General features: G+C 45.1%; 3 protein-coding genes across 5 annotated transcripts; all 3 read right to left on the bottom strand.

The window, feature by feature from the left end:
* Positions 1-556: 556 nt before the first annotated feature.
* Positions 557-4,281, bottom strand: LOC140902774 (immunoglobulin kappa light chain-like). Of its 3 annotated transcripts, none has more exons than XM_073323219.1 (5): positions 3,499-4,281; positions 2,893-3,222; positions 2,009-2,309; positions 1,503-1,625; positions 557-624 (listed from the first exon to the last, which is right to left on the bottom strand). In XM_073323219.1, the coding sequence occupies exons 1-4, from the start codon at positions 3,539-3,541 to the stop codon at positions 1,508-1,510; spliced, it is 792 nt and encodes a 263-aa protein (XP_073179320.1). In that variant the 5' UTR covers positions 3,542-4,281; the 3' UTR covers positions 557-624; positions 1,503-1,507. The 3 variants fall into 3 exon arrangements, with proteins under 3 accessions (XP_073179320.1, XP_073179318.1, XP_073179319.1); XM_073323217.1 differs by lacking the exon at positions 557-624 and adding an exon at positions 715-1,227 and having other exon boundaries at positions 1,998-2,309; XM_073323218.1 differs by lacking the exon at positions 557-624 and adding an exon at positions 715-1,227.
* Positions 4,282-6,086: 1,805 nt separating this feature from the next.
* LOC140902775 (immunoglobulin kappa light chain-like) lies at positions 6,087-10,668 on the bottom strand. The gene is made up of 6 exons (XM_073323220.1): positions 10,500-10,668; positions 9,894-10,223; positions 8,999-9,310; positions 8,281-8,391; positions 7,837-7,883; positions 6,087-7,124 (listed from the first exon to the last, which is right to left on the bottom strand). Exons 1-6 carry the CDS (start codon positions 10,540-10,542, stop codon positions 7,029-7,031), a joined length of 939 nt encoding a protein of 312 aa, XP_073179321.1. The 5' UTR covers positions 10,543-10,668; the 3' UTR covers positions 6,087-7,028.
* Positions 10,669-13,546: 2,878 nt separating this feature from the next.
* On the bottom strand, positions 13,547-18,225 carry LOC140902759 (immunoglobulin kappa light chain-like). Its single transcript, XM_073323200.1, has 6 exons — positions 18,160-18,225; positions 17,591-17,920; positions 16,549-16,860; positions 15,747-15,857; positions 15,293-15,339; positions 13,547-14,606 (listed from the first exon to the last, which is right to left on the bottom strand). The coding sequence occupies exons 1-6, from the start codon at positions 18,200-18,202 to the stop codon at positions 14,511-14,513; spliced, it is 939 nt and encodes a 312-aa protein (XP_073179301.1). The 5' UTR covers positions 18,203-18,225; the 3' UTR covers positions 13,547-14,510.
* Between the last annotated feature and the right edge of the window lie 2,732 nt (positions 18,226-20,957).

The raw sequence follows: 20,957 nt of genomic DNA, 5'->3' as shown, positions 1-20,957 counted from the left end.
GGGGCTGTTGTCTAGAGGGTTGGTGTAGTGGTGGATTCACTCCCTGCTAACCCCATCCCTCTCCCGTGGGCCACACTGAGCAGAGAGCCAATCTCTGGGGCGTACAGGGAGCGCGTAAGTTACACGCAGGCTCCTGCAATCCCGCCCCCCTTTATGAAGTGACACCGCACTGCTCCTGCGGTCTGGGACCCTCTGCACCCACAGAGGGGTGGAATTTGTCCAGAAACACACCAAAATGTTGCCATGATATCTGCAGGACAATGTCCTTCATATCACACTAGGAAATCTCCCACCTTCAAGGGTCTAGTTCTTTTTGTGACTTCCTGCTCCGTATAGGCCAGGTGGGCAAGTGAGTTAATCTTCAGATATAGTGTGGAACGGAGCCACATGCAGCAGCAGTGAAGAGCAGTAAGAAGCAGTAAAAACAAACTAACAGCTTTTACAGAAAGTCAACACCTTACAGGACGGTCCTGTCATTGAGATGAGCAGTGAAACAGCTGTGAGTGTCCAGCTTGGATCCCCGTCTGGGCTACGATTTCCCCCTTTTCCCTTTCACTGGTCACTGCTCCGTGCTCTGGTTGTGATTCCTTGAATCAAACTCCAGTTGGGCATAAGCGGTTGACCCTGGTTTGACAACATTTAGCAACATTAGACACCTCCACGCAAGGTTAATTAGCCAAACTTTGATGCAGTTGGACATAACAATCAGTTACATTTAAAAACAGATTGTTAAGCTTTATTTAAAATTCCACTTTTCAAACAGTGCACATCATTAGCACTGAAACGATCGTGGGAATCTTCCTTTAAAAGTCCAGCAGTTGGTTGAAAAAGGAGTTTAGGATTGAGACGGTTTTTCATGTACCCAATTCATCCTCTGAGTCTGTGGCTTTCGTTCTTTTGCTGAATTTCCATATGAGTCAGAAAAGGCCAAATCCAGGTTTAGCAGAATTACTAGGGCATTGGAACCATCTGCATCCTAAATTCATTCGTTTTGAAGACCCAGTCAATGGCTCATTAGAGGAAATTAAAATTTTTCTTCACCCCTTACAGCTGTTTTCTGATCAATTTAAACCCAGGCCCAGATTATCCTGCCACTTCAATGGGAGTTGTCCATTTATAACTGATGGGCTAACCAGGCCTCTGCTGTGTAATTTACGTCACTGGTTCCATCCAAACAGAATTTGCCCAGCCATGGGAGTTAAACCTTATTTCAGGCAGAAGTTTGCCCTGTGTGATAAAGCAAATGATGAGTGATAGAAATAGAATATTCAGGCATCAGATGCACAGGCGGTTCCAAGCACCGCGCCTGGCTGAATACAGCACTCGTCGCTACAGAAGCGTTGCTGCGTTACATTAATGTAGGAAGGAATAAATGCTCAATGGGGACAAACAGAAGGAGCTGAGAGAACTGTTTTCAATTATTTTGTGGGAAATCAGCCCCACTATTAATAGGGCTGCTGCTACGTCTCCACACCTGGGACGGACTGTAGTGTGCTGATTACCTGGATTAGAACAGCAGTGACTCCAGGCCAGGCTCAGGGACACCAGCAACACCCCCAGGAACATGGCCACGGCATAGCGCACCGTCTGTGACGCACACCCGCTGGGATGGGCTGTGGAGGAAGCTGACACCAGTGGACGGTCAGGAGGTGAGAATCTTTTTTGAACTTTTTCATTAAACCCTCTGGTTTTAACTTCCAATCCCGGCTCTGTATTCACCTCTCCCCAATAGTTATTATTTAATTCTTTGCAGTGCTCTACAGGTACAATCTGTGTGAAAGCTGCTCTAGAAATCTGAACTATAATGTCTTGGGGTCCTTTTAATGTCTCAGTTTAGCTTTCCCCAAATAATCTGCACATCTGCTTACTTTTAATTATGACATAAAATGTTCCAGCTTTCTGGGATGGAAAGTTACGTAGAAGCAACTCGGATTGTGCCCACTTGACACCGATTTAACATCAGAGTCTCCATTAGCCTCAAACATCATATCAGTCACCTGCAGGATACCTGGTACTTGTCTTCACACTGTTGCCGGAAGAGTTGAATTTGACTTCACAGGTGAAATTCTTCCCACTGGTCCAGGTGTCCATGGGGACGCTGATGTGATTTATGAGGGTTAAAGATCCATCCTTTGCTTTCAGTGAGTGCGTCAGCCCCTGTTCCTGCAGCTCCCCAGAAACACTCCAGGAAACATGGACCGGGCTGGACACTCCATGGATCACACAAGCCAGATTCGCTGTCCCAGTGACTTGACTGCCATGTGGAAATGGGACCAGAAGCATCACCCAGCTGCTCTTGGTATAACTGTCTGAGCAAACGGAGGTGGTGAATTCAGTGCAATGATCAAATGAGCTGCAGTCTGATTAAAGGTATTAATCTTTCACTCAGAGAGACAAGGTGGGTGAGGTAAAACCATTCATTGGACCAACTTCTGTTGGTGAAAGACACAGACTTTCAAGCTGCTTCAGAGCTCTCCTTCAGGTCTGGGAAACATATTCAGAGTGTCATTTTCCAGATCTGAAGAAGAGCTCTGTGTCAGCAAGGAAGCTCGTCTCTCTCACCAACCAAAGTTGGCCCAATAAAAGATATTATCTCACCCACCTTGTCTGTCTTATGTTCCCTACCTGGGTGCCCTGAACAGTCACAGAGAAACTTCAATAGTTTAGTTTTGGCACTTTCAAGTTTTACACATATATTTTATAACAATAAATGTTGTTATATTCCTTCTATACCCAAAGCATTTAACGTTTAGCTGATCTGCTTGGCTTAAAGCATGCTTTCCTTTGAACCATTCAGCAATAACTATGGTATCTTGTCACATTTTAATGGGAACATGAAATAGGCTTTATCTATCAGTTGTTAGTCTCCTTAAACAAGCTATGGTTCCTTACCTCCAACAATCAGCGTGGATCCATTCCCAAAAATCAGGTAGCTGCTGTATCTATATGCACAGTAGTAAATGCCAGACTCAGTCTTTTGGACGTTGTTGATTTCCAGTGTCGAGCTGTGTGTCTCATGTTTGCAAGCAAATTTACTTACATTTTGATCATCCAAACAGCGCTTAATGAAGGTGGGTTTCTCACCTTCTCTTCTCAAATACCAAAACATGTTACTTCCTCCCTCCAAGTTTTCTGTGGAAGAACACTGGATCTTTGCGGTGTCACTAACTTCAACAAACTGGATCCGCTGAGTCTGGTGCAGAAATAACTGCACTCCTAGCACTGGAGAAATAAAATATCGTTATAGTCAGTGTCCGCCAGGTCTCCAACTGCCACAGATGGAATGGATAGCTCAGCAAAAGAAATTACTTAATCTGATAATATTTATTCTCTGCATCCCAAATGCTTAAAAAGCAGTTGTAACTTTATACAAGTGAATGGAAATGCAATTAATATCCTGCAAAAGTTTCAAAACATATCATAGATAGAGTATTCAATTCTAGTGTCCTACTGTCAAGGCTGTTTACCCAATTCCAGAGCTTAATGCAGAAGTTTTACCTAAAGAAGATAAAAGCAGATACTCGGCAAAGATCATGTTCATAAAAATAGTAGGACAAAATCCTGACACAGTGGCCCAAAGGCTGACGCCGACTGCACTGCTGCAGTGACTGGGTACAGTGTCTTGGTCATTTCCAGTGAGGGACGCCTCCGAGGAGGATGTGCTGTGGTGATGGGTGGGCTAAAGACTCTTCAGAGGCTACAGCATTTCTTGTACATTTTCTCTGCCGTCTAGTGGCACAGGGATGTAAATAATAATACGGAATAATTAAATGTCCAGAATATGGATGATGTAAATAAAGAAACCCACATGAGTTCGGAGCACAAGCCCCATTGACTTTCAAAGGAAAATGCTCCTAAACCACTTAGGGCCTCTGACAATCCCAATGTAAATCCTCCCCAGCCTTCCATGTTTGGTTTATTGTAGCACAGTTCTTGGTGGCACAACGAAGACATGTAACGGTTGTTGTCTTGTCTTGTCTTGGAGGACTGTTAACCGCACTGCAGATCATGAAAGCTCTGGCATGTGTGAGAAAAAAAGACAACATAAGACACGATTTTCAAAATAGTCTAAGTCCCATTTCCCAAAGTTACTTTGGGCCAGATTTTCAAAGGTATGTAGGTGCCTATAAATGCAGACAGGTGCCTAGTGGGATTTTCAAACCTGGCTAAGAGGGTTAGGTGCCTCACTCCTACTGAAATCAATGGCAGTTAAGCGCCACCCCTTGAGTCTAGCAATAAACTGGTTAAAATTAACTGAACAGGGCTGCTTAGAAAGCTGCGTCTGGCTGCACAAAGCAGGGAGAAAGAAGTAAAGTGCATCTGTCAATGTCCCTTCTGAAACATCTGAAAATAGAGGGCAATGTGGGCTAGTGATTAGAGCAATTGGCTCAAAAAAGAATAGAATCCCTGGGTGCCTTGGCCATGTCTCCGTAGCCCACACCCCACTTGTGAGGCTGCTTTGGCTGGCTGCAGCTCCCCTGGATCGATCTGTCACAAACCCCTTCCAGGCAGCTCTCTAATGCTGGGGACCATCTTCCTTCTTCCTTCCATTGCTTTACAATGTACAGTGCTTTAGGGAACGGAAGGTAGGAGCTGATCCTAACAGCAGATGAGCACCCACCACTCCCCTTGACTTTGCTGAATATGGGAGGTGCCCAGCACATCACAGGAAGTGCCTCAGCACCAAGCAGGATTGGGCCCTTAGTTTATATAGAAATCTCTTTACACACTGTGGGGGTGGAGCGGGGCAGCTGTTTGACAGCCCCACAGCAGCACTTTGCAGTGGCTTAGGACAGGAAGTGAAAAGGAGCAATGTAGCCAACTGTAACTACAGGAGCAATTTTACACTCCTGTAGTTACCAGGGCTGGGCAGCAAATGGATTTCCGACCCCACACAAATTTTCAGAAAACACTGAAACATTTTCCTGTGTTGAACTGGGATGAAAAGTCAAAATCTCAAAAATTTTCTACAACCAAAAATCATTTTCGGTTTGGGTGAAAGGAAGTGTTTTGTTTTAAGGATTTTGAAATGTTTCCTTCCAATTTTGAACAAATACATTTTTGACCACAAAATATTTTTTAAAAAAATTCCACTATAATTAGTGTATATTTCTAAGCAAGATGTCTTTTTGAACTGGACAACCAGAATGTTTCATTCTGAAATTCTGAAACCTTTTTATCAAGTAAAAAAATTAATCAAAACAGACGCTTTGCCTATGGAAAACAAATCTTCAGTTCAACAAATGGGCATTTTCTGAGAAAGAAATGTTTCTTCTAAAGACTCCTGACCAGCTCTTGTAATTACCCACAGGGGAAGTTGGCCAAGGAACCAGAGCCAGATACTTTGTCTTGCTGAAAGCATCCTCAGTGACTTCAAGTCACCATTCATTCAAGACCTCAGTTTGAAGTCACAATGGAAATCTGGGCCCTCCTGCAGCCCTGTTAGTCTCAGTACTCAGGGTAACATGAGATCAGATTCAGGCCCTTATTCATTCATTTGTGATTGGCACTCGGAGAATCATAGAAATGTCAGACTGGAAGGAACCTTGAAAAGTCATCCAGGTCCTGCCTCAGCACAGGGGTCAGGACAAGTAAACCTGGACCATCCTGGACATGTTTGTCTAACTTGTTCTTAAAATCCTCCATTGTGACGGGGATTCCACAACCTCCCTTGGACGCCTGTTCCAGAGCCGAACTCTCCTTAGAGTTACAAATCTTTTCCTAACACCTACCCTAAATCTCTCTTGTTGCAGATTAAGCCCATTACTTCTTCTCCAGACTTTAGTGGACAGCCCTTACCATAGTTGAAGATGTGTGTGTAACAAGTTCTGTGTAACGCATTTGTTGTATCATCCACCAAGAGAAACACAGATGCTAAGTGGGATAGACAGGGCCAGCTTCTGCTCTCAGAGACTCCGGAGTAAATCCAGAGTAACTCCACTGACTGCAACAGAGCTCCTCCAAATTTACACTTCTGTAAACCAGAGCAGAATCTGGCCCAAAGAATTTAAGAGATCACCTTATTTATTACACAATAAGCTGAGCTTGATGCATTGAACAGATAAAAAAGGCAAGACACACAAACATCAATTCTGGGTCTTTTAATGAGTGACAGTTTGAACGACAGCTTGACCAACAACAAGTTGTGATGTAAACAGGCAGCGCGTGCAGGCTCAGGGCCTAGGAGAGCTCCAGTCATTGGTAACGTGTTGTTATTAGATGGCGCAGAGGGGCTGGGACATAGGGCTCTGTGGATCTCGCCCTTGGGGAAAATCAGCAGACTCTAGAGCAGCGTTTCTCAGCCTTTTGGGTACCAGGGCCCGCCTGGCTGCCTTCCTAAACTGTGTCAGGGAGATCTCAGGGACCGGCACTGGTCCACAGACGGGTCGTTGAGAAACACTGCTCCAGAGGAAGCACTGGACTAGCAGCTCCAGCCCTGGCCTGGGGAGAGATTCTCACCCCTCCCAGCTCCTGCATCCATCCTTCCCCTTCCCAATCCCATTGCATGTCTATGTTACGTTACTGCAAGGCGAGCATGCGCCTGCTGATGATCAGGGGAGTTGGGAGCTGCGGTGTATACAGAGGCTGCACATCCACTCTGGAGGCTCCTGCCATCTGACCTCACTCTCTGCAGGGAAGCGGCAGCCATTCAGCTGTGTCTGGGTCCCTCTGCAGATGAGAGGATGATGATGACAATTATTGTGTTAGCATAGCACCCATTGTGCTAGGGGCTGCACAAACTCAGAACAAAGAGACACTCCCTGCCCCAAAGAGCTTCCAATCTAATACACAAGTGACATGTAAAATCATCTACACCATGATGCCTTTATACCCCAAAAGGAGATTTCCCACCTTATGAGGCTGGACCCTGTGGGGATCTTCTGACCTTTTTATTCTAAACAGAGAAGTGGAGAAAATACAAAAAGAAAGGAGACGGAGACAGACAGAGCCTTCTTCCAGCGGCTACGTCCGATCAGCAGAGAACCAGCCATCAGTTCCCATTTGTGGATTCCCCTGCACTAGACAGTTCAGGCTTTTACACGTTTCTCTCTGGCTGATCGCTGCATCATGCGCCCCTTGTGATTCCGCAAGTCAAAATCCAGATGAGCGTATAAGATTCCACCCTGTTTGGCGACAATTAGTAACATGAGCCACCCCCTTGCAAAATGAAGGGACACAAGGTGAAACAGATGTGCACATCCAAGTGAGTTTAGTCTGATGAAAAATCCCATCTCATCTCTGATTCTTCTGCTTGTCCTATAAACGGTACGTGTTATCAGAATGGAATCCAGCGCTGGATTCTGGGTTCCTAGACTTTAAGAACTCAGCTACTGACAACATTTGGCCAGATCCAAACTCCATGTCGATGGACAGTTTCCTATTGAGGCCACTGAGCTTTGGATCAGGCCCATAGCACCTGTCACTGGAAAATCTTCATGTGCTTTGCAAATATAATTTCTCAAAGCTCTTTACCTTATAAGTGCCAAAAATGTTCCCAGCTCCACACATAAACCCTGTAAAGGGCACAGTCAGGAACAACAAAATATCAAACTTCCCATCATCCTTGAGCAATAAGTCTAGTTATCCACTTTTTAGACATGGGGAAACTGAGTCACGGAGCAGTAAGTGACTTGCCCACTATCCCACAGTAAATTGATACCAGAGTTAGTATTAAGGCTCTTTGCTCCCTTTCAGCTACTCCAACCACTAGATCTCACTTTCATCTTCTCCTTCCAGAGCAACCAGTTTAATTACTAAACATAAGAAGTTGACGGATTAGAAATTCTTGAGACAGACACATTGATTTAGACAGAGACAGTTTGCAAAGAGGCATACCTGGTGCTCCTCTGAAGCTGGGGGTGCTGAGGTCCTGGGCTTGAGTCCTGGGACAAACAAAGACAACAGTAAAAGTTCCTCTTCCAATGGTCACTCCCCCAACTGGGTGCCCGGTGCACCACGAAGCATGGTAAATAGAGAGAGGCTCATCAGAAAGGCTAGTGCTCTTTGTGAACTATAGACAAGGTGCCAGGGCCAGGGGCAGTAGAAGCCTTTCTACATCGCTCCCTTTGTCACTAAGAACAAAGCCGATCTCCCGACACAGGAAATTCAAGTTTCAGAAAACAAACATTCGGAGATCAGTGCTGGCAGTTGTGACATTTGGAGCATGTTTATGTGTTGGACGGGACAGCTGCAGTCCGCAGTAGCAAGCAGGGGAGTAGGATTTCTCCCTAAGGGAGATGGTCTGAGCTGGGCTGGGCTGGGCTGAGCTGTGTTTATTACCTAGTGTGGAAGGGCAGAGGGTCCAGACGAGGCTCAGAGACACCACCAGCAGCAGCAGACCAGCTCCAGCCGCAAGGGGCACAATGTAATGTGAGCACTTGCTGGCAGGGGCTGTGGAGGAAGATAAAAACCAGACACAAGTAAGTGGCTGACTTGAGCCAAGAGGGTCGTGATGCCACCACATCCAGCTCTTCCCTCCTGATCCCAGTTTCACCATAGGCCTTAACCCCTGAGGAGAGAGGCGACAGGAGCCTTCAGCACCTTTCACCCTCTGTGTTGCCCCCTTTCCCTTAGGCAAATTCTTTCCCCTGTAATCAGAATCTTCTCTGGACCTTCTGCCATCTACAAAATCCTCCCTCTAGGTCTCTCCTCACCTCACTGCCTCTCCATCACTTTGCATATCTCACTGGAAAACATCTCTCTTCTAAAATGCCTCTGAATTCCCCTTTACTCCTGGGATTTATTATTATTTAACTCTTTACAGTGCTTTATATGGACAGTCTGGGAGAAAGCTGTCCTAGAAATCAGAGGTCTGTTGTCTTGTGGTCCCTGTAACACCTCAATTTACTTTTCCCCAAATTCTCTGGAGAAATTCTAATGAAGCCATAGAATATTCCAAATTTCTGTAATGGAAAATCACATAGAAGCAGCTCTCATCTTGGTCACATGCATATTTTGCATCTGAGTTTCCATTATCTTTAAATATCGTATCACTCACCTGCAGGATACCTGGTACTTTTCTTCACACTGTTGCCGGAAGAGTTGAATTTGACTTCACAGGTGAAATTCTTCCCACTGGTCCAGGTGTCCATGGGGACGCTGATGTGATTTATGAGGGTTAAAGATCCATCCTTTGCTTTCAGTGAGCGCGTCAGCCCCTGTTCCTGCAGCTCCCCAGAAACACTCCAGGAAACATGGACCGGGCTGGACACTCCATGGATCACACAAGCCAGATTCGCTGTCCCAGTGACTTGACTGCCATGTGGAAATGGGACCAGAAGCATCACCCAGCTGCTCTTGGTATAACTGTCTGAGCAAACGGAGGTGGTGAATTCAGTGCAATGATCAGATGAGCTGCAGTCTGATTAAAGGTATTAATCTTTCACTCAGAGAGACAAGGTGGGTGAGGTAAAACCATTCATTGGACCAACTTCTGTTGGTGAAAGACACAAACTTTCAAGCTGCTTCAGAGCTCTCCTTCAGGTCTGGGAAACATATTCAGAGTGTCATTTTCCAGATCTGAAGAAGAGCTCTGTGTCAGCAAGGAAGCTCGTCTCTCTCACCAACCAAAGTTGGCCCAATAAAAGATATTATCTCACCCACCTTGTCTGTCTTATGTTCCCTACCTGGGTGCCCTGAACAGTCACAGAGAAACTTCAATAGTTTAGTTTTGGCACTTTCAAGTTTTACACATATATTTTATAACAATAAATGTTGTTATATTCCTTCTATACCCAAAGCATTTAACGTTTAGCTGATCTGCTTGGCTTAAAGCATGCTTTCCTTTGAACCATTCAGCAATAACTATGGTATCTTGTCACATTTTAATGGGAACATGAAATAGGCTTTATCTATCAGTTGTTAGTCTCCTTAAACAAGCTATGGTTCCTTACCTCCAACAATCAGCGTGGATCCATTCCCAAAAATCAGGTAGCTGCTGTATCTATATGCACAGTAGTAAATGCCAGACTCAGTCTTTTGGACGTTGTTGATTTCCAGTGTCGAGCTGTGTGTCTCATGTTTGCAAGCAAATTTACTTACATTTTGATCATCCAAACAGCGCTTAATGCAGGTGGGTTTCTCACCTTCTTTTCTCAAATACCAAAACATTTTACTTCCTCCCTCCAAGTTTTCTGTGGAAGAACACTGGATCTTTGCGGTGTCACTAACTTCAACAAACTGGATCCGCTGAGTCTGGTGCAGAAATAACTGCACTCCCAGCACTGGAGAAATAAAATATTGTTCTAGTCAGTGTCCGCCAGGTCTCCAACTGCCACAGATGGAATGGATAGCTCAGCAAAAGAAATTACTTAATCTGATAATATTTATTCTCTGCATCCCAAATGCTTAAAAAGCAGTTGTAACTTTATACAAGTGAATGGAAATGCAATTAATATCCTGCAAAAGTTTCAAAACATATCATAGATAGAGTATTCAATTCTAGTGTCCTACTGTCAAGGCTGTTTACCCAATTCCAGAGCTTAATGCAGAAGTTTTACCTAAAGAAGATAAAAGCAGATACTCGGCAAAGATCATGTTCATAAAAATAGTAGGACAAAATCCTGACACAGTGGCCCAAAGGCTGACGCCGACTGCAGTGCTGCAGTGACTGGGTACAGTGTCTTGGTCATTTCCAGTGAGGGACGCCTCCGAGGAGGATGTGCTGTGGTGATGGGTGGGCTAAAGACTCTTCAGAGGCTACAGCATTTCTTGTACATTTTCTCTGCCGTCTAGTGGCACAGGGATGTAAATAATAATACGGAATAATTAAATGTCCAGAATATGGATGATGTAAATAAACAAACCCACATGAGTTCGGAGCACAAGCCCCATTGACTTTCAAAGGAAAATGCTCCTAAACCACTTAGGGCCTCTGACAATCCCAATGTAAATCCTCCCCAGCCTTCCATGTTTGGTTTATTGTAGCACAGTTCTTGGTGGCACAACGAAGACATGTAACGGTTGTTGTCTTGTCTTATCTTGGAGGACTGTTAACCACACTGTAGATCATGAAAGCTCTGGCATGTGTGAGAAAAAAAGACAACATAAGACATGATTTTCAAAATAGTCTAAGTCCCATTTCCAAAAGTTACTTTGGGCCAGATTTTCAAAGGTATGTAGGTGCCTATAAATGCAGACAGGAGCCTAGTGGGATTTTCAAACCTGGCTAAGAGGGTTAGGTGCCTCACTCCTACTGAAATCAATGGCAGTTAAGCGCCACCCTTTGAGTCTAGCAATAAACTGGTTAAAATTAACTGAATAGGGCTGCTTAGAAAGCTGCGTCTGGCTGCACAAAGCAGGGAGAAAGAAGTAAAGTGCATCTGTCAATGTCCCTTCTGAAACACCTGACAACAGAGGGCAATGTGGGCTAGTGATTAGAGCAATTGGCTCAAAAAAGAATAGAATCCCTGGGTGCCTTGGCCATGTCTCCGTAGCCCGCACCCCACTTGTGAGGCTGCTCTGGCTGGCTGCAGCTCCCCTGGATCGATCTGTCACAAACCCCTTCCAGGCAGCTCTCTAATGCTGGGGACCATTTTCCTTTTTCCTTCCATTTCCCTCCCCTGCCTTCCTCCCTCCCATGGTTGGGGAGCGACCTGGGCTAAATCCCACAGTCCCTGACTGAGGCAATGTTAAGTGGAAGCAGGTGTTTAAAGGACGACTGGACTGGCCAAGATTCTGCCTGATTTGTAGCAAAGGGCATTATTCACAATTACACAGCTTCCCCTTTGCACCAATGTAAAGAGGAGTTTAGAGGAGCATAAATTACACTCACACCCACTTCCAGGCCCCTGTGCATTACCGTGGTGGAAAGGGGCTTAGTACAAATGAGAATCCGGATCTCAAGGGTCGCTGTTAAGGGGTTGTCAGCGGTGGTACAGATAAGACCATAGAAATCATAACGCTATTCAAGCACAATGTCTCCCCAGCTCAGTTCCTGTAAGGGCCTGTTGTCACCCTCCTAGTAACACGGACTGACAATGGTACAAAGCCCTATTTACTGCTCTAGGGTTCCCAGCGAACATGCTTTACAATGTACAGTGCTTTAGGGAATGGAAGGTAGGAGCTGAGCCTAAGAGCAGCTGAGCACCCACCACTCCCCTTGACTTTACTCAGCGTTGCGGTTGCCCAGCAAGTCACAGGAAGTGCCTCAGCACCATGCAGGATTGGGCCTTTACAGTGTAAATAGAAATCTCTTCATATACGGTGGGGGTGAAGCGGGGCAGCCGTTTGACAGCCCCACAGCAGCCCTGCGCAGTGCCTTAGGGCAGGAAGTGGAAAGGCGCAATGTAGCCAACGGCAGCGACAGGAGCAATTTTACACTCTTGTAATTACCAGGCCTGGGCAGAAAATGGATTTCGTTTCAAGAGACTGAAACATTTTCCTCTGTCGGTACAAAAAGTCAAAATCTCAAATCATTTCTTCAACCAAAAATCATTTTCGGTTTGGGTGAAAGGCAGTGTTTTGTTTTAAGAATTTTGAAATGTTTCCTTCCAATTTTGAACATATACATTTTTGACCAAGAAAAAGTAATTTTTTTCCCACTATAATTAGTGTATATTTCTAAGCAAGATGTCTTTTTGACCTGGACAACCAGAATGTTTCATTCTGAAATTCTGAAACCTTTTTATTAAGTAAAAAAATTAATCAAAACAAACGCCTTGCCTATTGAAAACAAATCTTCAGTTCAACAAATGGGTATTTTTTGATAAAGAAAAGTTTCTTCTAAAGACTCCTGACCAGCTCTTGTAATTACCCACAGGGGAAGTTGGCCAAGGAACCAGAGCCAGATACTTTTGTCTTGCTGAAAGCATCCTCAGTGACTTCAAGTCACCATTCATTCAAGACCTCAGTTTGAAGTCACAATGGAAATCTGGGCCCTCCTGCAACCCTGTTAGTCTCAGTACTCAGGGTAACATGAGATCAGATTCAGGCCTTTATTTATTCATTTTTGATTGGCACTCAGAGAATCATAGAAATGTCAGACTGGAAGGAACCTTGAAAAATCATCCAGGGCCTGCCTCAGCACAGGGGTCTGGACAAGTAAACCTGGACCATCCTGGACATGTTTGTCTAACTTGTTCTTAAAATCCTCCATTGTGACGGGGATTCCACAACCTCCCTTGGACGCCTGTTCCAGAGCCAAACTCTCCTTAGAGTTACCAAGCCTTTCCTAACACCTACCCTAAATTTCCCTACTGCAGATTAATCCCATTACTTCTTCTCCAGACTTTAGTGGACAGCTCTTACCATAGTTGAAGATGTGTGTTAGAAGTTCTGTGTAACGCATTTGTTGTATCATCCACCAAGAGAAACACAGATGCTAAGTGGGATAGACAGGGCCAGCTTCTGCTCTCAGAGACTCCGGAGTAAATCCAGAGTAACTCCACTGACTGCAACAGAGCTCCTCCAGATTTACACTGCTGTAAACCAGAGCAGAATCTGGCCCAAAGAATTTAAGAGATCACCTTATTTATTACACAATAAGCTGAGCTTGATGCATTGAACAGATAAAAAAGGCAAGACACACAAACATCAATTCTGGGTCTTTTTAATGAGTGACAGTTTGAACGACAGTTTGACCAACCACAAGTTGTGATGTAAACAGGCAGCGCGAGCAGGCTCAGGCACCAGGAGAGCTCCAGTCATTGGTAACGTGTTGTTATTAGATGGCGCAGAGGGGCTGGGACATAGGGCTCTGTGGATCTCGCCCTTGGGGGAAACCAGCAGACTCTAGAGCAGCGTTTCTCTGCCTTTTGGGTACCAGGGCCCGCCTGGCTGCCTTCCTAAACTGTGTCAGGGAGATCTCAGGGACTGGCACTGGTCCACAGACGGGTCGTTGAGAAACACTGCTCCAGAGGAAGCACTGGACTAGCAGCTCCAGCCCTGGCCTGGGGAGAGATTCTCACCCCTCCCAGCTCCCGCATCCATCCTTCCCCTTCCCAATCCCATTGCACGTCCATGTGGCGTTTCTGCAAAGGGAGCATGTGCCTGCTGGGGGCCAGGGGAGCCGTGGCATACACTGGGGCAGCACATCCCCTCTTCACGCTCCTGCCACCCGGCCTCACTCTGTGCAGGGCAGCTGAAGCCATTCAGCTGTGTCTGGGTCCCTCTGCAGACGAGAGGAGGAGGAGGGGGAGGAGGATGACGATGATTGTGTTACCATAGCACCCAGGAGTCCCGGTTATGGACCAGGCCCCGTTGTGCTAGGCGCTGCACACAGAACAGAGAGACAGTCCCTGCCCCAAAGAGGTTCCAATCTAATACACACGTGACGTGTAAAGTCATCTACACCCTGATGCCTTTATAATTATATCCTAAAAGGAGATTTCCCATCTGATGAGGCTGGACTCTGTGGGGGTCTTCTGCCCTTTTATTTCTAAACAGAGAAGGGGAGAAAATACAAAAAGAAAGGAGACGGAGACAGACAGAGCCTTCTTCCAGCTGCTACTTCCAATCAGCAGAGAATCAGCCATCAGTTCCCACATGTGGATTCCCCTGCGTCAGAGAGTTCAGGATTTTACACGTTTCCCTCTGGCTGGTCGCTGCATCGTGCGTCCGTTGTGATTCCGCGAATCGAAATCCAGATGAGCGTATAAGATTCCACCCTGTTTGGTGACATTTAGTAAAATTAGCCCCCTTCTTGTAAAATGAAGGGACACAAGCTGAGACAGAACTGAATATCTAAGTGAGTTTAGCCTGATTAAAAATTCCCTCTCATCTCTGATTCTCCTGCTTGTCCTGTAAACGTGCGTGTTATAAACGGTGCGTGGAAACCAGCCCTGGATTCTGACTTTAAAAACTCACCTGTTGATAATATTTTGCCAGATACAAACCCCATGTCTCCTATGAGGTCACTGAGCTTTGAATCAGGCCCACGGCACCTGTCACTGGAAAATCTTCATGTGCCTTACAAATATAATTTGTTATAGCTCTTTATCTTTTAAGTGCCAAAAATGTTCCCAGCTGCACAAAAACCCTGTAAAGGGTACAGTCAGAACCAATAAAACATCAAACTTCCCATCATCCTTGTACAGTAAGTCTAGTTATTCACTTTTTACACATGGGGAAACTGAGTCAGAGTAGTAAGTGACTTGCCCATTATCAGTAGCTAGTATTAAAGCTCACAGTAAGACTCGGACCTCCCTTCCTGCTACTCCAACAGCTAGATCTCACTTTCACCTCCTCCTTCCAGATCAATCAGTTTAAGTGCCAAATATATGAAGCTGATGGATTAGAAATGTCTAAGACAGACACATTGATTTAGACAGAGACAGTTTGCAAAGAGCCGTACCTGGGGCTCCTCGGAAGCTGGGGGTGCTGAGACCCTGGGCTGGAATCCTGGAACAAACAAAGACAACAGTCAAAGTTCCTCTTCCACGGTCACTCCCCCAGCTGTACTTACTGGCTAATGGTGCGTCCGAGCTGTGGGTGCGCAGTGCACCACCATGCACGGCACAATGAGAGGGGCTCATCGGAAAGGCTAGTGCTCTTTGTGAACTACAGACAAGGCGCCTCGGCCATGGGCAGTAGAAGCTACATCGCTCCCTTGGACACGGAGAAAAAGCCGTTCTCCTGACACAGGAAATTCAAGTTTCAGAAAACAAACATTCGGAGATCAGTGCTGGCAGTTGTGACATTTGCAGCGTGTTCGTGTGTTGGACGGGACAGTTGCAGTCCCCAGTAGCAAGCAGGGGAGCAGGATTTCTCTCAGTGGGGGAGTGTCTGGGCTGGGCTGTGTTTATTACCTAGCGTGGAAGGGCAGAGGGTCCAGACGAGGCTCAGAGACACCACCAGCAGCAGCAGACCAGCTCCAGCCGCAAGGGGCACAATGTAATGTGAGCACTCCCTGGCAGGGGCTGTGGAGGAAGCAAATAAACAGACAGTTGACAAGAAGGTGTGAGTAACAGTAGGGGGAAATTACTATTGGGGAAACAGTCTGAAATGGGCCACTGTCCCATTCAAGTACCGCTTCAAAAGTTTTTTTTCCTCCCTTGGTATCCTGCTGTTAAGTGAATTGTCTCGTTAGACTGACCTCACACTTGGTAAGGCAACTCCCATCTTTTCATGTATTTATACCTGCTCCTGTATTTTCCACTCCATGCATCTGATGAAGTGGGTTCTAGCCCACGAAAGCTGATGCCCAAATACATTTGTTAGTCTCTAAGGTGCCACAAAGACTCCACGTTGCTTTTGCTGATACAGACTAACACGGCTTCCACTATGAAACCTGTCGTTGGAAAACATCTTTCTTCTCAAATACCTCTCAATTCCCCTTTACTCCTGTTATTTATTATTATTTAGTACTTTACAGGGATTCATATGTACAATCTGGGTGAAAGCTGCCCTAGAGATCAGAGCTACTTTGTCTTGTGGTCCCTGTAATGTCTCAATTCACATTTCTCCAAATTCTCTAGAGAAATTCTAACTAAGACAGAATAATTCTGCTTTCTGTGATGGAAAGTTACATAGAAGGAGCTCTGACTGTGGCCACTTCACCCCTATTTCATATCTGAGTCTCCCTTAACCCTCAAATATAATATCACTCACCTGCAGGATACCTGGTACTTTTCTTCACACTGCTGCCGGAAGAGTTGAATTTGACTTCACAGGTGAAATTCTTCCCACTGGTCCAGGTGTCCATGGGGACGCTGATGTGATTTATGAGGGTTAAAGATCCATCCTTTGCTTTCAGTGAGCGTGTCAGCCCCTGTTCCTGCAGCTCCCCAGAAACACTCCAGGAAACATGGACCGGGCTGGACACTCCATGGATCACACAAGCCAGATTCGCTGCCCCAGTGACTTGACTGTCACGTGGAAATGGGACCAGAAGCATCACCCAGCTGCTCTTGGTATAACTGTCTGAGCAGAAGAAGGTGGAGAATTTAGTGAGCTGCAGTCTGATTAAAGATGTTAGTCTTTCACTAGGACTTCTGTTGGTGAGAGAGACAAGCTTTTGAGCTTACACAGAGCTCTTCTTCAGGTCTGGGAATTTACTCAAAGCTCCTTGCCAGCTCGAAAGCTCGTCTCTCTCACCAACAGAAGCTGGTCCCATAAAAGCTATTACCTCACCCACCTTGTGTCTCTAATACCCTGAAACCAACGTAGCTACAACAATCACTGAGACATTAATTCCAAGAAACACATCTATTAAAGAAGGAAATAGTAAATCACCACGCTACCGCTAACTAGATTGTAGAGCAATACGTATCTGCACTAGCCAGGAGGAAAATTGTGTGCAAATTTTAAATTTTTTATAAACATTTCATTAACTCAACATATAGTTTCATGTAGTCGAGGCTCTTAGGTTAGAAATATTCCCTACCTGGGTGCCCTGAACAGTCAGAGAAACGTCAATAGTTTATTTTTGGCACTTTCAAGTTTTAACATTTTTACTTATAAAATGTATGTGTATTATATCCCCTCTGTACCCATAGTATTTCATGTTTAGCTGAACTGTTTGCATTAAAGCATGCTTTCCTTTGAACCATTCATCAATAGCTATGGTATCTTGTTTCATTTTAATAGGAACATGAAATATGGGTTGTTAATCAATTATTAGTCTCCTTAAACAAGCTATATGGTTCCTTACCTCCAACAATCAGTGTGGATCCATTCCCAAAGATCAGGTAGCTGCTGTATTTATATGCACAGTAGTAAATGCCAGACTCCGTCTTTTGGATAGTGCTGATTTCCAGTGTCGAGCTGTGTGTCTCGTGTTTGCAAGCAAATTTACTTACATTTTGATCATCCCAACAGCGCTTAATGCATGTTGGTGTCTCACCTTCTCTTCTCAAATACCAAAACATGTTATTTCCTCCCTCCAAGTTTTCTGTGGAAGAACACTGGATCTTGGCGGTGTCATTAACTTCAACAAACTGGATCCGCTGAGTCTGGTGCAGAAATAACTGCACTCCCAGTACTGGAGAAATAAAATATTGTTATAGGCAGTTTCCATCAGGTCTCCAACTGCCACAGATGGAATGGATAGCTCAGTAAAAGAAATTACTTAATCTGATAATATTTATTCTCTGCATCCCAAATGCTAAAATAACCTGCTATTAAAATGCAGCTAAAGCTTGAAAACATATCATAGTCAACACTGGTGTCCTACTGAAGAGGCTGTTCTCTCAATTCCAAAGCTTAATGCAGAAGTTTTACCTAAGGAAGATAAAACCAGATACTCGGCAAAGATCATTTTCATTAAACAAGTAGAACAAAATCCTGACACACTGGCCCAAAGGCTGATGCCCAGTGCACTGCTGCAGTGACTGTGTACAGTGTCTTGGTTATGTCCAGTGAGGAACGCCTCCAAGGAGGATGTGCTGTGGTGATAGATACTAGAGGGATGGGTTAAAGAGGCTATAGCATGTCTTGTAGAATTTCTCTGCATTGCAGTGGCTCAGGGGTGTACTATGATAATTGAGAATAAATTTAAACATCCAGAATATGGATGATCTATAGAAACAAATCCCCATGACTTCAGAGCACAAGTCCCTTTGACTTTCAAAGGAGAATGCTCCTAAATCACTAAGGTCTTCTGAGACTCCCAACGTAAGTCTCTGCCCAGTCTTCCATGTTTGGTTTAAGGTATCATCTTTCTGGGTGGTACAACACAGATATGTAATGATTGTTCGGCATCTTGTCTTGGAGGACTTTAATTGTACCTTAAATAATCACACTGAAAGCTCTGACATTTGAGAAAGAAGACAACGTGGAATGCAATTTTCAAGAGTACAAGTCCCATTCTCAACAGTGACTTAGGGCCAGATGGTCAAAAGTATTTCAGTGCCTATAAAGCAGAGAGGTGCCTCGTGGGATTTTCAAACATGGCTAGGTGGGTTAGGAGCCTCACTCTTACTGAAGTCAATGGAAGTTAAGAGCCTCTGCTTGGATCTAGCAATAAACTGGCTAAAACCAAACTGAACGGGGCTGGTTAAAAAGCTGCGTCTGGCTGCACAAAAAGGAAAGTGCATCTATCAGTGACCCTTCTGAAACAGCTGACAATAGAGGGCAACATGGGCTAGCGAATAGAGCCATTGGCTCAGAAAAGACCAGATTCCCTCGGTTACTTGTCCACGTCTCCTTAGACCCTACTCCATTTTCTGAGACTGGACTGACTGGCTGCAGCTCCCCTGGCAAAGTGGGGATCGATCTGTTACAACCCCCTTCCAGGCAACACTCTAATGCTGGGGACCATCTACCTTCTTCCTGCCTTCCCTTTCACTCCCTCCCTCCCATGGTTGGGGCGTGACCTGGGCTAAATCCTGCAGTCCCTGACTGAGGCAATGTTATGTGGAAGCAGGAGTTTGGCCTGACGAAGGACGACTGGACTGGCCAAGATTCTGCCTGATTTCTAGCCCAAGGGCATTACTCACAATTACACAGCTTCTCCTTTGCCCCAGTGGAACGAGGAGTTTAGAGGAGCAGAAATTACAATGACACCCACTTAAAGGCCCCTGTACGTTACCATGGTGGAAAAGGGCTTAATGCAGATGAGAATCAGGTCCCCAGGCTCGCTGTTAATGGGCTGAATGTTGTCAGCGGCAATACAGATGAGACCATAGAAATCATAACGTTATTCAAGCACAGTGGCTGCCCAGCAAAATCCCTTATAAAAGAAAGCGCCTGTTATAAACCTCCAAGGAACACTGATTGACACCAGCACAATGCTTTACTTACTGCTCGAGGGATCCCAACAAAATGCTTTACAATGTAAATTGCTTTAAGAAACTGGACTTAGGCACTGAACCTAAAAGCAGCCGAGCACCCACCATTCCCCTTGACTTTGCAGAGTGTTGTGTCTGCCCAGCACATCACAGTCAGTGCATCAGCACCTTGCAGGATTGGGCTTTTACACTGTGTATAGAAATCTCTTCATGCATGGTGGGGGTGGAGCGGGGCAGCCGTTTGACAGACCCACAGCAGCCCTGCGCAGTGCCTTAGGGCAGGAAGTGGAAAGGTGCAATGTAGCCAACTGCAGCTACACGAGCAATTTTACATGAATGTAATTACCAGGGCTAGGCAGAAAATGGATTTCCCACCCCACACAAATTTTCAAGATACTGAAAACTTTTCCTCTCACTAACTAGGATAGAATAATCAAAATCTCAAAAATTTTCCTGGAACCAAAAATCATCATCGGTTTGGATGAAAGGAAGCATTTTGTTTTAAGAATTTTGAAATGTTTCCTTTCAATTTTCACCATATGAAATTTTGACCAGGTTACATTTTATTGAATCAATAACTAGCTTAAACTTCTAAGCATGGCGTCATTTTGAACTGAAGAACCAGAATGGTTCATTTTTCAATTCTGAAACTTTTTGTGAAGTCAAAACATTCATCAAAGCTGACCCTTTTCCCATTGAAAAAAAAATCTCCATTTCAACAAATAGGAGTTTTCTGAGAAAGAAATGGTCCCTCTAAAGACCTGACCATCTCTCGTAATAACCTAAATGGGAAGTTGGCCAAGGAACCAGAGCCAGATACTTTTGTCTTGCTGAAAGCATCCTCAGTGACTTCAAGTCACCATTCATTCAAGTCCTCAATATGAAGGCTCATTGGGAATCAGGGCCCTCCTGCAGCCCTGTTAGGTTCAGTCCTCAGAGTAACCGGAAATCAGATTCAGGCCCTTAGCCATTCATTTTTTATCGGCACTCAGAGAATCATAGACATGTCAGGCTGTAGGGGAAGTTGACAAGTCATCAAGGTCCTGCCTCAGTACAGGGGTCTGGACAAGTAAAGCTAGGCCATGCCTGACAGGTGTTTGTTCAACCTGTTCTTTAAAACCGCCAGTGACGGGGATTCCACAACCTCCCTTGGAAGCCAGTTCCAGAGCTGAACTCCCCTGAGAGTTAGAAAGTTTTTCCTACCATTTAACCTAAATCTCCCTTGCGGCAGATTAAGCCCACAACTTGTCCTGCCTTTAGTGGAAATGATCACCATCCACCATATTTTGA

This window comes from Lepidochelys kempii, chromosome 24 (genome assembly GCF_965140265.1).
Source record: "Lepidochelys kempii isolate rLepKem1 chromosome 24, rLepKem1.hap2, whole genome shotgun sequence".
Classification (NCBI taxonomy): Eukaryota; Metazoa; Chordata; order Testudines; family Cheloniidae; genus Lepidochelys; species Lepidochelys kempii.
This window is presented reverse-complemented; position numbering and strand designations above follow the sequence as displayed.

Bases quoted from the DNA above. Each gene is read 5' to 3' on its own strand.
- LOC140902774 (XM_073323217.1), bottom strand. From the start codon at position 3,541: ATGAACATGATCTTTGCCGAGTATCTGCTTTTATCTTCTTTAG. The intron at 3,223-3,498 runs GTAAAACTTCTG...TTATTTCTCCAG, and splicing joins TCTGCTTTTATCTTCTTTAG to TGCTAGGAGTGCAGTTATTT. The intron at 2,310-2,892 runs GTAAGGAACCAT...CCGTTTGCTCAG, and splicing joins ATCCACGCTGATTGTTGGAG to ACAGTTATACCAAGAGCAGC.
- LOC140902775 (XM_073323220.1), bottom strand. From the start codon at position 10,542: ATGAACATGATCTTTGCCGAGTATCTGCTTTTATCTTCTTTAG. The intron at 7,884-8,280 runs GTAATAAACACA...TGTTTGTCCCAG, and splicing joins CCTCTGCCCTTCCACACTAG to GACTCAAGCCCAGGACCTCA. The intron at 7,125-7,836 runs GTATGCCTCTTT...GTCGCCAAACAG, and splicing joins CAGCTTCAGAGGAGCACCAG to GGTGGAATCTTATACGCTCA.
- LOC140902759 (XM_073323200.1), bottom strand. From the start codon at position 18,202: ATGAAAATGATCTTTGCCGAGTATCTGGTTTTATCTTCCTTAG. The intron at 17,921-18,159 runs GTAAAACTTCTG...TTATTTCTCCAG, and splicing joins TCTGGTTTTATCTTCCTTAG to TACTGGGAGTGCAGTTATTT. The intron at 16,861-17,590 runs GTAAGGAACCAT...TCTTCTGCTCAG, and splicing joins ATCCACACTGATTGTTGGAG to ACAGTTATACCAAGAGCAGC.